This window comes from Yarrowia lipolytica, chromosome 1D, assembly GCF_001761485.1.
Source record: "Yarrowia lipolytica chromosome 1D, complete sequence".
In the NCBI taxonomy this organism is placed as follows: Eukaryota; Fungi; Ascomycota; class Dipodascomycetes; order Dipodascales; genus Yarrowia; species Yarrowia lipolytica.
In genome coordinates this window covers 107,173-120,276 of record NC_090773.1, presented here as the reverse complement: position 1 = coordinate 120,276, position 13,104 = coordinate 107,173, and the positions used below count along the sequence as shown (strand labels likewise).

The 13,104-nt window shown below is 47.9% G+C and overlaps 4 protein-coding genes across 4 annotated transcripts; 2 read left to right on the top strand and 2 right to left on the bottom strand.

The window, feature by feature from the left end:
- Positions 1–1,412: 1,412 nt before the first annotated feature.
- Positions 1,413–2,495, top strand: YALI1_D01188g (uncharacterized protein; the record flags this gene model as incomplete). Its single annotated transcript, XM_502270.1, has 1 exon — positions 1,413–2,495. The coding sequence occupies one exon, from the start codon at positions 1,413–1,415 to the stop codon at positions 2,493–2,495; it is 1,083 nt and encodes a 360-aa protein (XP_502270.1).
- Positions 2,496–2,687: 192 nt separating this feature from the next.
- Positions 2,688–7,890, bottom strand: YALI1_D01123g (uncharacterized protein; the record flags this gene model as incomplete). Its single annotated transcript, XM_502269.3, has 2 exons — positions 2,688–7,169; positions 7,690–7,890. The coding sequence occupies 2 exons, from the start codon at positions 7,888–7,890 to the stop codon at positions 2,688–2,690; spliced, it is 4,683 nt and encodes a 1,560-aa protein (XP_502269.3).
- A 2,300-nt stretch (positions 7,891–10,190) lies between these two features.
- Positions 10,191–10,805, bottom strand: YALI1_D01094g (uncharacterized protein; the record flags this gene model as incomplete). The annotated part of the gene is made up of 1 exon (XM_502268.3): positions 10,191–10,805. The coding sequence occupies one exon, from the start codon at positions 10,803–10,805 to the stop codon at positions 10,191–10,193; it is 615 nt and encodes a 204-aa protein (XP_502268.1).
- A 1,950-nt stretch (positions 10,806–12,755) lies between these two features.
- Positions 12,756–13,049, top strand: YALI1_D01075g (uncharacterized protein; the record flags this gene model as incomplete). Its single annotated transcript, XM_068282558.1, has 1 exon — positions 12,756–13,049. The coding sequence occupies one exon, from the start codon at positions 12,756–12,758 to the stop codon at positions 13,047–13,049; it is 294 nt and encodes a 97-aa protein (XP_068138659.1).
- Positions 13,050–13,104: the final 55 nt, after the last annotated feature.

Below are 13,104 nucleotides of genomic sequence, written 5' to 3'. Positions count from 1 at the left end.
AATTTGAACAGCGGCGAAAATGGAAAATGCAAAGTCAAGACGATGGACTTACGTACTTACTGTAGGATTGTCGGCTAGGATGGAGGTTGTCGGCTTCTGTCGGTTGCCGAAAATGTGGGGTAATCGTAATGGTTAGTCAACTGAAGACTCTGAGCAGTAAAAGTGGCAAATATTGCCTTTAGTTCTTAACCCCCAATGCTCAAGAGTATGGATGAATATATACTGCGATCCACACCCTTCAGCTCTTCGCACTCGATGCTGGACGTGGATGTGCTGACATGTCTCTCCGGAATGTGTCGTGCTGGTAGTTGAGTTCATTAGTTGATTTTACTGTAGTTGAATTTGGCTGAGGGGTACACAAATGAGAGCTTCAAAATGAGAGCACCGAATTTTCGAATGCAGTAAATTGAGAAAATTCTTGGTTTTTTTAATATCACTTGTACAAGTACTGTACGAACATCTTTACGCTATAGCGTACGGTACTTCAGATATATGCCGAATTCAGACAGCGAAGTACGGTGATTCAAACTAAGATTGAGATCAGTTGAGCTGGACTTTTTTAATTGACAAGTTCATACCTTGAAGATTCAATGGTTCTTCGTATGAATACCTTCCAACATCGCTTTTTCTAACAGTACTGTATGGAAATCCTCCATGGGGAGGCACCATTCGCCCAATGAACATATACACCCATGCAAAACTCCAACATGCCCTTCACCGCCGCACCTGATGAGATGTCAATAATCATCACTAATACTATGTCTGTGAACCCGCACAGCCCGTGCTATTGGATTGTTTTTGCCTATGTCAAGCCTGCTATTTCGACTTGAGATGTGCTCACAACGTGGCTCGTCAAGTCATCCTCCACATACTGGTTTTGTGGACGGAAAGGTCGTGTGAACCCTGTAATACGACACACAATAAGCCTATTCAGAGAGAACACTCAAGGTGTATCATCATGAAGTATTTATGTAAAGAAGTAAACAGAATATCTTTCTCTCATTATATATTATCATCCCTTCCCTAGTTATCATCCATTATGACCACAACACCAACATTACGGGATTATCCACTACCTCCGCTATCGCTCTCATCTATCCATCCAACGGCGGTAAAACTGTGCCCCTGGAGGAAACATCATCACCACAACATACGGTAGCTAATGAATCGGAAAAACAGGGCAATAGAGGAGAAATGGCAAGGTTAGTTAAACACTCGCACACTCTACGAGTGCTCGAATATTCATTACAGGTTCGTTCCGGTAGCATTGATATCCTCTGAGAACTTGCTCCCAACCAATTCACGTGACTTGGCGAAGTTTCGGTAACCTTCCAACCTTAACTGGTGAGCTGGATCGAGTCATCATCTAACCTCTGGTATCTTTGATCCACACCTCAATTACACACACCACCATGTCCAAGGCTGTTAACATTGCTATTATCGGAACCGGCCTTGTCGGAAAGGCCTTCATCAACCAGCTTGCCGCCGTCAAATCCTCCATTGCCTACAATGTCGTTCTCATCGCTCGATCTTCTAAGACCCTCATCTCCAAGGACTTCAAGCCCCTCTCCCTGACCAACTGGGAGTCCGAGCTCAACTCCTCCCCCGTCGGAGCCATGTCTTTCACCGAGATCAACGACTTCCTCAAGAAGTCTCCTCTGCCCGTCATTCTGGTTGACAACACCTCCAACGAGGCCCTGGCCAACGAGTACCCTACTTTTGTCAACTCTGGTATCTCCATTGCCACCCCCAACAAGAAGGCCTTCTCCTCCGATCTTAAGACCTGGGAGGCCATCTTCGGCGGCGCTGAGAAGTCCGGCGCTCTTGTCTACCATGAGGCTACTGTCGGTGCCGGTCTGCCCGTCATCTCTACCCTCAATGACCTCATTGCCACCGGTGACGAGGTCGAGACCGTCGAGGGTATTGTTTCCGGAACTCTGTCTTACATCTTCAACGAGTTCTCCACCCTCTCTGGCTCTGACGTTAAGTTCTCCGACGTTGTCACCAAGGCCAAGCAGCTCGGATACACCGAGCCCGATCCCCGAGAGGATCTCAATGGTCTGGATGTCGCCCGAAAGGTCACCATTCTGGCTCGACTCTCTGGCTTCGACGTGGAGTCTCCCACTGCCTTCCCTGTTCAGTCCCTGATTCCCAAGCCCCTCGAGACTGCCTCTTCCGCCGATGAGTTCCTCCAGAAGCTCCCCGAGTATGACGCCGACCTTGCTAAGCTTCGAGACGAGGCTTTCGCCGAGAAGAAGGTTCTCCGATTCGTCGGTTCCATCAACAAGGGCACCGGCAAGGTCGAGGTTGGTATTCAGAAGTACGATGCCTCTCATCCCTTTGCCTCCCTCAAGGGCTCCGATAACATTATCGCCTTCAAGACCAAGCGATACCCCAACCCTCTGGTCATCCAGGGAGCTGGTGCTGGAGACGAGGTCACTGCTGCTGGTGTTCTTGCCGACGTTTTCAAGGCTGCCCAGCGACTTGCCAAATAGGAAGTTAGCGCAGGCGAACAGTATCATACCCTAGATGGGATGAAACCACGATTGTAACTAGCAAATATAAGTTTATACGACCCATAGAACTGTGAACTACATACGGTACTAGTATGTTCAGTAGCTCATACAATTCCTTAATTACTATAGACCAATACTCGACGTTTTTCAAATACCATGAATAAATATAACCTATTTGTCGTCTTCAACCTCTTTGCCTTTATCTTCCTTCTTCGGCTCAGGCCCGTCACTCTTATCCTCTTCGACATGTTCCTTGTGTTCAATTTCAACACCAGCAGGGACCTCCTTGACCTCGGAGGTGGTTTCGTTCGCCTTGTTGTCCTTGCTGTTCTCGTTCTCATTCTCGTTCTCATTCTCGTTCTCACCATCTTGCTCCATCCCCATACCTGCGTTCTCATTCTCACTCTCGCCCTTGTCACCCTCCTCGGATTTCTCATCACCTTCCTCATCATTTTCATCACCATCAGCTCCGCCCTTGTGCTCAACTTCTGGGGCAATCTCCACGTCCTCCCTCCACTCAACTTGAGGACTTTCAACTCGGCCCTCCATCTTGGCCTCAATTGCTAGCTTCGGGGTACCGTTCTTGGAGCCCTCCTCCCCCGGAGTCATGGTGCCAGGAGATGCCTCAGGGGACAAGTTCACCTTACCAAGCATATCCCGCACCTTTTCAGACCGACACATGAGATACTGCATCTCCAGAATGATACCCTGAGCCTCACTCTGCAGCTGAATGGCATTTGACTGAGCTCCAGACTGACGATTGAGCTGCAGGTTGTTGGGGATCATGATAATCTGATCACCGACCACCTGAGCAATCAACAGACCATTCTTCTCAACCCATTGACTGTACTTATAAGTGGGCACACCCCACGAGTTCCGGATCTGCACTTCAGCAAGCTTCCAGTCAGACATACTCAGAGTGTCGATCACAAAGCCGAAATGATGCAGAATCTCGCGTGCAATCGCATGAGGGTCGCTAGCGTAGTATTCCAGCACATGGGGAGGCAGTCCGCTCAGCTGGTCCAGAGTAGGCATGTCCAGAGTGATCTCTGAAGCAAAGGGGTTGTGTTCGAGAAGAGCAGACACTTCGAGAATGGGCAACTCGACCAACTTGAGTCCGTATCGCTCACAAGTTCGAGTGAGACCAGAAATGTAGTCCTCAATGAACTTGGGGGTGGTGTTGGCCCATTCGAATCGCAGATGGAAACACTTCCGGGGGTTGTGGATTCGATCGTGGTGAATCAACACGGTCTCTGGTCGATACGACTTCTTGGAAGGATCCAGATCAACACGCACAGACTTGGAAATCTCCACGGTGATTGGGTTGATTTCCTCTTCCTTCTGGTCGTTCGAAGACCTGGAAGTGACTCGAGAAAGGGACAGGAAGTCACCAAACGACTGAACAGACTGATTTCGAGAGCCTTTAAACCGTCCCAATGACTTCTCTGAACTGACGGAGGCCATACTTCGCTTACTGTTGAACCAGCCACTCTTCTCCTCCGCAGGCTTGCTGTCAGTGGCTTCAGTGGCATACTCACTCTTGAGCTGGTAGAAGTAATGACCATCAAGGAAAGCATGTCGGTCTTCAACGTGCACGAAGAAGTCCTTCTTCATCAGCTCGTTTCCATACGCCACAGCTTCATCAGGAGTGTCAATGTCGGAGTAATTGTCAATCAGCCACTCGACGAAATCCTGACCAATGAAACAGTGAGGGTATGACTTCCAGTGCCATCGTCGGTCAAAAAATCGGATGCCACCCTTGGGAGCCTGAAGCTCAGTCGCCAGCTGAGCCAGCTTGATGTTCTTGTCGAATCGCTGATTACGTTTCATAAAAAGAGAATCTCTACCACCAGCCAATTCAGCTGGATTAGACTCCACAATCTGAAATAAAAAGTCCTCCAACTCGCCAGTGTAAAACTTGAGGTTGGGTGCGATCTTGGCTCGCTCCTTATCCTCATCTCGGGAGATGCTATGGCGGTAAATACCTCCAAGAATGCGTCGCAAACCATCCAATCGGACCTCCTCGGCATTGTACACTTCTGAGGAGTCGTCATGACCGAGATTCTTGGATCGCGACAAGAAACTGGGGATCAGAACCACCCGCAGCTGGTTCAAACGGGTCTGAGTGGCTGCAGAACCTGCCGTATCGTACCCAGCAAGTGAATGGTCATACAAGTTCCAGTTCAGTCGCTTAGAGGAAGTGTCGAACGGTGGGAATATGAAATGCTTGAACTTGTCCGAGTAGGTTCGACGAGCATATATGTCGAAAACGGGCTCCTCAATATCTACCTTATCAATAGCATGATAAATCTGGACATTCATCATGCCAGAGTAGTCACAGGAGATTCGGTGAACTTGATCACCGGTAGTGAGATACACCACAGCTCCTAGAGCATCTTTCCCAATGTCTGTGGTGATAGCTGAAGGCCGACCATCGCTTCTCTGAGACTCCACGTGGCGTACACGGGATCCAATAGCAAGCTGGAAGCCCTTGCAGAGCCGGACACTCACCATCTCTCGGAACAAGCCATGGATACCCAGCACATTCTCCATATCTGTGTCCAAACTCACATCGTACACCTGGAACCGGTACTCTGTCTGGAGTTCTGCCACGGTGGGAAAGATATTGGTTCGAAGAGGTAGTGCGGCTGGAGAAGCCAGAAGCTTCCATTTGGCCGACCGACGCTTGGTCTTCTGAGGATATACCGTTCTCCATCGAGAGTAAGTTAGAATGTCGAGCATTTCGTCCTGGGAAATGTTGGACGGTGTTCTGATGTTCCTCCACATCATGTTTCTCTTCTCAGGCGTAGTTTCTGTGTTGATAGACTTGGCATTGGCCGATGCAGCCTTGGCTACCTTGCCTCTGTGGTCTAGAGGAGAACCCGAGAGTCCCATTTGCACCTTTTGGCTGAGAGAAGACCGCCGTTCGACCTCCTGGTCAGGTGTAGCTGCAATTCGGTTGTAGGTGGGAGACTGAGAAAGGGTAGAAGTGCTCTTTTTTGGCTTGAGATTGGGTGCAAAAGGCAGAGAAGGTGCTATGGGCGCAATCTCTGTTATTCTAGGCTCAGCCTTGGTATTGTGGACAGTGTCGTCTGTTACTATGCTCTCAGTGTCTCGTTTAACACTGTCATTATCACGTCTCAAGTCCATAGACTGGATAGAAGACAATGTGTTGACAGCAGACAAAGCGGGAGAAGCAGGAGCACTCTTTTCTGCCCTAACTCCAAACGCCAAAAGAGACGTCAGAGCACTGACACGGGGTTTGGACGCCGCTGGGCTGGGCCTCACATCAGCCACCTTCACTGATGCCTTAGGAGGAGGAGTTTTGGAGGTGACAGCTGTGGGTGCATGCAAAGAAGAGATACTGCCCTTGCTGCTAAGAAGCTGTTTCACAGGCAGCTTGGGGAACGTATCGGACCGCATCTTGGACACCACAGATGCAGCATCCTCCACAGACAGTTCTACAGCGATTGGGCCAAACAACGAAGCATCGTACTCGCGACAGTACTCTGACAGCGGCTTCTTTCCGCTGGGTTTGTTCAGATAGTCAATCGTGATAGCCGAGAGCTCGTTTTCCATGACTCCCATCATTTGGATCTCGTAGATTTTGCACCGAGGGACCCACTGATTGGTAAAAAAGTCCGAGTCTCCATAGTAAGAAATATCAATCCAAGAAGGAACACAGTACTCAAGCTGATTCGAGCACTTCTTCGGTTTGTAGAGAAACAAAGGTGTCACATGTAGAGGAGCCTTGGACATGCAAATGATGTCTACTCCAACCTCAGTGGATGAAATCTTCTCCGACGCTCTATATAGAGCATCGTACTCAACTTCATAGACTCCAGAACCTGGTGACACCACAATAACCTCCACATTGGTTCTCCTTAGGTCTCTGTCAATGGCCGGTGAATGTACCAGAGACGCCGCGAGGGTGATCGCACCCAAAATGTTGCTCTTGACCGAGGGTAGAATGCGTCCTCGGATTTCAGTATGGCTTTTGGCATGGGATTCCGTCAGAACCTCCTTGGCAAAGTTCTGGAACTCGAATCTCAATCGCACCATGATCTGCTCCCATTGAGACAGTTGGACCTGATCGCAGACTACTCTGTAGAAGTCCTGTACGTCTTTTGCTTTCTCTCCGCGCTTTAGCTTGACTGCATGAGAATCCATGGAAACTGATGTGAACAGCACAATAGTCACTGTATGGTGGTGTTCATTCTCTTCCCATTGCTTGAAAATATCAGGGAGAAGCGAATTGACCATTCTGTGGAAGATGATTTCGCCAGTCTCCTCAAAATGCCACGTTTCCTGACTTAGTTGGATGATGATGATCATACGGGACGACTCGGACCGAAACACAATGTTGGTGTTGGGCCCAATGTAAGCAGAAAACACCTTGCGGCCATTCTTGAAAATGCTATCGACCCAGCATCGAATCACGTCACAAAAGACTATTCGTTTCTGGTGGTACACGCAACTTTCCCGCAGCATGGTTGTGATCTGCCACATGTCTGCTCGGGTCAGGTAAGTTTCCTTGAAGCAAATTTCCACCAGGTCGGCTTCCACCTGTTCCTTTTTGCGCAGTTTGATTTGGACCTGTGATCGGGCAGCTACCCCGAGAGAGGAAAGCAGGTTACCTGATTTGATAGAGAGCTGCGTTAATAGATGAAATGAGGTAAGAAAAACAAGAAACACCTTCAATATAAAATGTAGTAAGGTGATGTATGAGACGAGCTTCCACACAGAGCGACTTCTGGAATGACCAGACAACCGTGTGCCACAGGTAGGCAGACACACAGTTGCACAAGAAGCCATAGTCACTCCACAGAATGAAATACGACTTTCCAACCATTAGACCCATTGCTAGAAGGAGCGTTCGTGGGATTGATTTGTTGCAGTACACACGATAGCAGATCAAACCATGAACACTACCCAAGCCTTGATTGAGATAGAGGCATTGGACCAATGATCTTGATTGGTGCCCACGACTAGAGATCACATTCAATCAATGACATCTGGAAATCAGTGGATTCGTTCTTATCTTGATGTTGTTCTGTGTTGCTCGTGCGAGTTGCGTCGATCGTCTAGCGCACTCCTTGCAAGATACTCTCTCCCTGCAATGCTAGCTGGCGTCCTGACCTTTGGTCAGTCGTTTGGAATTTGTGTGACTCACCTGACAAGTAGGAATTCGATCCAAAACTTCCTGGGGAATGGGCGTCACCTGAAACAACAATTTATGGCTCTTGTCACCACTCTTCAACTCGGCGATATCGCCCTCCGAGGCGCCAGGAATCGATGTCACATCCACAATGACCTCTTCGGCGCACGTTTTCTGGTCGTGTGTCCACGCCTGCAACGAAACCCATGTCGTCATGGCGTTGATGTTATGGTGTCCTGTGTTGTGGGGTTGGTCAAGTAAAGTCGTGATCTTTATGGCTGATGTTTTGGTGCTCCCGAAACACGCCTAATCTATGTAAGCTAGAGTTTGAGCTGGCGGGGTATTTGTGGGTTATCGGGAGTGTATCAGATGACACTCAGGGATGACATTTCAAGATACGAGCAAGGGAAATTCAATGGTGGTTTTGAAATTTATGTGATGCCATTATTCGTGGAGTGGGACCAACTTGTTAAAACGATCTTTGCAGTTTAGAATTTGAGGATATAGTTGGGTTTCTTGACTATATTTGTTAGATAGACTTGGCATAGGAGGGCGGGAGAAGGTTGAAATTATTGTTTTCACATTTTGTGGAAGGGACTCTCCACCCAATGTGCTGTGTTCAATTACGCTACCCTTTTGATAACACCAAATCTTTCCCCCTTGTACCAGGTATTTAGAGCAATCTTAAGGGAATCAAATACTTCGGGTGCTGTTCGGAGCAAGTAATATGGACAGGACAATAATTTGAAGAATAGTCACGTTATAATAATAAAAAAAAACTTTGGAATCATTCAGATATATCCGGGGAAGACAATCATGTGCCTTCTTTTTGCAAATATCAACGTCAGTGTCATATTTCGACGGTTGATATGTTCTCATCTTGCTATCGTCAAAAGAACATCCACCAAAACTCTGAAAATGATCTCTAACACCTCGCACTCCGACCCCTCCACCAATACGGTGGATTTTCAAGCCAATGGGTAATTTTCTCAGACAAATCTTCACGTTTCGTACTTGTTCCCCTGAATTATCTGCTCTTCTCTAACGTTTTTCTCTCTGGGATGCCTAAAAGTCACCCCCAGCACACTTCGTTTCAACGAACCCCTAAGTGTATTCACCAGAATCACCTTCAACAGGCCCGGGAGAGGTAGAAGTCTCGGGACGAATTACCCCATTGAGCCATAGAAGTATTAGTGCTTACTGAGAGTGCTTCATATAACCACACTGTTTCACTCAAGAGCTTTCGGACTTGTTCCTTCTACTTCACTGTGTAGGTTTAATTGATCGCCCATCCAAAGGCAAAAGCTTGCTATGAGCTCAGCCCTATTGTCCGAAAATAGGTTCAGGCAGGGTCCTACTGAGCCGAGGCCATGTGGTGACTAAGAGTATGTGTACACGCTGTGTTGGCAGTAGTCTTAAGAGATAATGGTCTGGTCTTTCACAGAGATGCCCTGCCTTCACACCTTGTATATGTCACGTGACCAGGTCTCTACCACGCTAATACACCATCTTATCTTCGTCTTAAATCCCACACGTTATGCTCGAACTGATCAACACCGGAATGTAGACGGCCAGTTGCTCAGAAGGCTTTGGTCGCTTTGTGTGTAAAATGCCACGTTTTGCTCGTCCGACGTGTCGGAGACGCAACTGAGACGCAATACCGAATGCGTCAGTAGCGGTTATGACATGGCTTCACTCTTCTCTTGCAAGTACCCAACTTGAAGTTCATGTATCTACAGTATGTACCTGTTGTACTTACATTCATACTGGACCACTAACAAACACAGATTATGAGCCACATGGCCATACCGGAGTCCTAATTCTCCCCACACTCTTCATGTACGGGTATGTACGTGTTTCTCTCTTTCTGGTATGAGTACAAGTACGTGTTTGTCCACAATCAAAGTTGGAGATGATAGTTTCCAAGGCTGCCTCGACGTGCGGGATATAGAGGTGTAGCAACCATAGATAAGTGGCCGGCATGTGTAAGAAACTGTTCTAAGACCGGTAAATGGGATCCAAAGGCTGAGACAGGCCAATGATACCGGTTGAATCAAAACAACAACGGCTATTTATAAGCAGGAAATCACCGCTACGTAATTTTGTTGAACACTGCATCAAGCTCTAAACAGAACTGTGTTCAGGGAGGAGTCATCGTGGGTTTACGAGAGGTACTAATTGTACAAGGACATGAGATATAAGCATACAAGTACAATGTACGATGTACGATATCATGGTACACACTACAAAGCCATGACACTATCGTACTATACCCACACCTACAATTAGTACTGATTATTGCTCTTTAATTTCTACTATCTCGATTCCTGACTGGAGGCTGATCTGACACTTCCATCCTGGCCACAACTGGCCGAAGTGGAATATGACCTCCAAACCAGTCCAGTCTCATTAACATCTCATATATGGGGGTTGGTGGGGGGGTTGGGGGTGAAATGGGGATTGTGGACCCAGATCTTGTAAAAAAAGTCCTTGTACAGCTAGGTGCAGCAAACCGCTTACAAAATCAAACACTTTTTCTTGCCCTCTCTGCTGGAGCTCTTGGAGCCCTTCTGGCCGTGGGCAGTCAGGGCAGCTCGGGTGGCATGCTCGAAGACCTCTCTCACTCCGTCGTGGGTTCGGGCAGAGCACTCCAGGTACTTGCCGGCGCCAATCTTCTGGGCCACGGCATTTCCCTCCTCGGTCGTGACGGGTCGCTGGGACGTTCTTCTCAGCTCCTCGATGGTCTTGGGGTCGTTTCGCAGGTCGACCTTGCAACCGACCAGCAGAATAGGCACGCCCTGGCAAAAGTGCAGCACCTCGGAGATCCACTTCTCCTGCACGTTGTCGAGCGAGTCGGGGCTGTCGATGGCGAAGCAGATGATGATGACGTTGGCGTCGGGGTAGGACAGGGGTCGCAGTCGGTCGTAATCCTCCTGGCCGGCGGTATCCCACAGGGCCAGCTCCACTCGTCGGCCGTCAATCTCCACGTCGGCCACGTAGTTCTCAAACACGGTGGGCACGTACACCTCCGGGAAGGTGCCCTTCGCGAAGACAATCAGCAGACAGGTCTTGCCGCAGGCTCCGTCGCCGACAATGACGAGTTTTCTTCGCAGATCCGCTGGTTGGGGCATTTCTCAAAAGTGTTGTGTGTGGGTGAGTAGCGTGTGTTTGTGTGCTGTGAAGCAGCTGCGTTTGGTTTTTTCGTGCGTGTGTTGTGCACTGTGTGCTGTTTTGTGTGTCTGTCTGTTGTGTGTGCACACCTTCAATTTGGGAGTGCTTAATTTTGTAGTTTGCAACAAGACGCACCTTGTAGTCTGAAAATCAACAAGGTTCGCAGTGGAGACGGGTCTAAGGGGTGGCAAATTCTTTAGTAGAAGGGGCTGTGCGAGAGACGGTGTAGACGGAGGTTTTCAAGTCGGTTTAGAAAAAGTGTCTTTCGATGTTTACCTGCTAGTATCTACTGCTGGTGCGCCGCAAAACCACAGACACGTAAGAACAGCACCATCATCCCTATACCCCTTCGCGGCCACGGCTCTTCCTCCTTCACTGCCTGAATTATGTCATTCTCCCAGCACCCTCAATCACATGATATAGGTACTCCTTGATCTCCCTTTGCGCAAACCATGCATGTCTGCACTCCTGAATTTGTACATGAGGTGAGTGAGTGGAAGAGCAAGTAGTGGGCAGAACGCCGCTTTTATTGAGCCAGTATACCATTTTTGTATTTCGCAACTTGTTGCATGTCATGGGGGTACTTAGTCGTTGTCATCTTCAGTACCGTAGATACTGTATCTCCCATTGACCAACATGCTCCGCTCAAATCTGAGTTGTTTCTACTTGTACTGTAGCTTGAGTATGCTACACCCCATTTAGTTGACCCATTAGGGTTACTATACTTGGCACTTCTAGAAGGTGGTGTTGACAGACTGGAAACGTGATTCCACGGAGCATTTTGTGGGGAAGAAGAGATAGAATGAAACAAGTGGTGGCGCAGATTATATGTTCAACATCCAATCTACAAGTACAGTCACAGATCACAGATGAACCATCGATAAAAACACTGATACACCACCAACGATAGCACGTGATCTTGTCTCTACTTGCCCAACTGCTCAACCGCTCAGCCACTCAAAAAAAGCGCTGTAAATAATAAACAACGTGATTTCTGGAAGTGTCTTACCTCAGCATATTGTGCCCAAGGGTTTCAGTAGATGTCTCAAACTCATGTCTTTAGCTGATTATCTACCGGTAATTGTTCATGCTGTTTTCTTGGTACAAAACCTGTATAGCGGTACATTGTATGATGTAGAATGGGTACTGTACGATACTGGTGTGATGTACATACTGTTCATGTGCACTGGTCATATTTAAAGTCTATTGTATCTTCAGACATAAAGATAACACTGTACCATAGCTACAAATACCTTGTGCGGTACTTACTGTACTGTACAAGGTAGTTGTATCACGGCGACAGCCATTCTCCTCTTGGGCTGCAGTCAAGATCGGCCTTCCAATTTTTAAGAACCTCTTGTCAATATTTAAGAGCTCACCATGCGGTGCCCCGCCGTTCTCTGTAGCTGTTTGTATTGAGCTCTCTCTCTCTCTCTCTCTCTCTCTCTCTCTCTCTCTCTCTCTCTCTCTCTCTCTCTCTCTCTCTCTTTTCGTTCTTTATGACTTCTCCACTCACCCGTTCCTCCTCAAGCCCGACAGTGTAGCTCCAGAATATCTAATTGCAGTGATTTACAGTCTGACGAAAAGGTCGAATCCTAAGTGCAAAGAGAATGAGACGTTTAATATTTTAATTGTACTTGCACTTGTACTGGTACCACGGTATATCTTTGTTCTATGACTCAATTGCATCTTGATCTATCCTCTAGGTGCCCCAACAATCTTGGAGAAATCCGTACATCCTCATTCAGAGATTAATATAGCACGTCTACTCTTGTAGCTGTATCTGGATTCAAGATTCGTTAAAACAGTCTCTTCTCGTGGGAGCTGTGGACACTCTCAAGATTGAAGACGGCCTGGCTTTGTTGCCTCTAATCAAGTTCAATCCCCAAGACCCTGCCCCGATCTCTTTTATGGTGACCTTGGATTTTTATCGACTTTGGGGGCATCCAAGCGCTTCCCCAGGCTCGAAGAATGTTGCTGGACTCGGTAATTTGGGCTACCACACTCCCCGTCTACCTCTAGTGGACCTTGTTCAACATTCTGATTCTATGTTGGACCACCACTGGATCCGTCGCTTCCCAGAGCCAGTGCGTTGCCTGGACGGCCGACAGGTCCAATATCACCTACACACACAGAGTAAGAAGGATCAATGTGTAACTAAGCCAATTGTTTTCTGTTCGAGCAGAATACGCCACCACCTCTAGCAAGAGAAGGCCTACATGGGAATTCAAGGACGCTACCAACAACAAGAAATCGGGG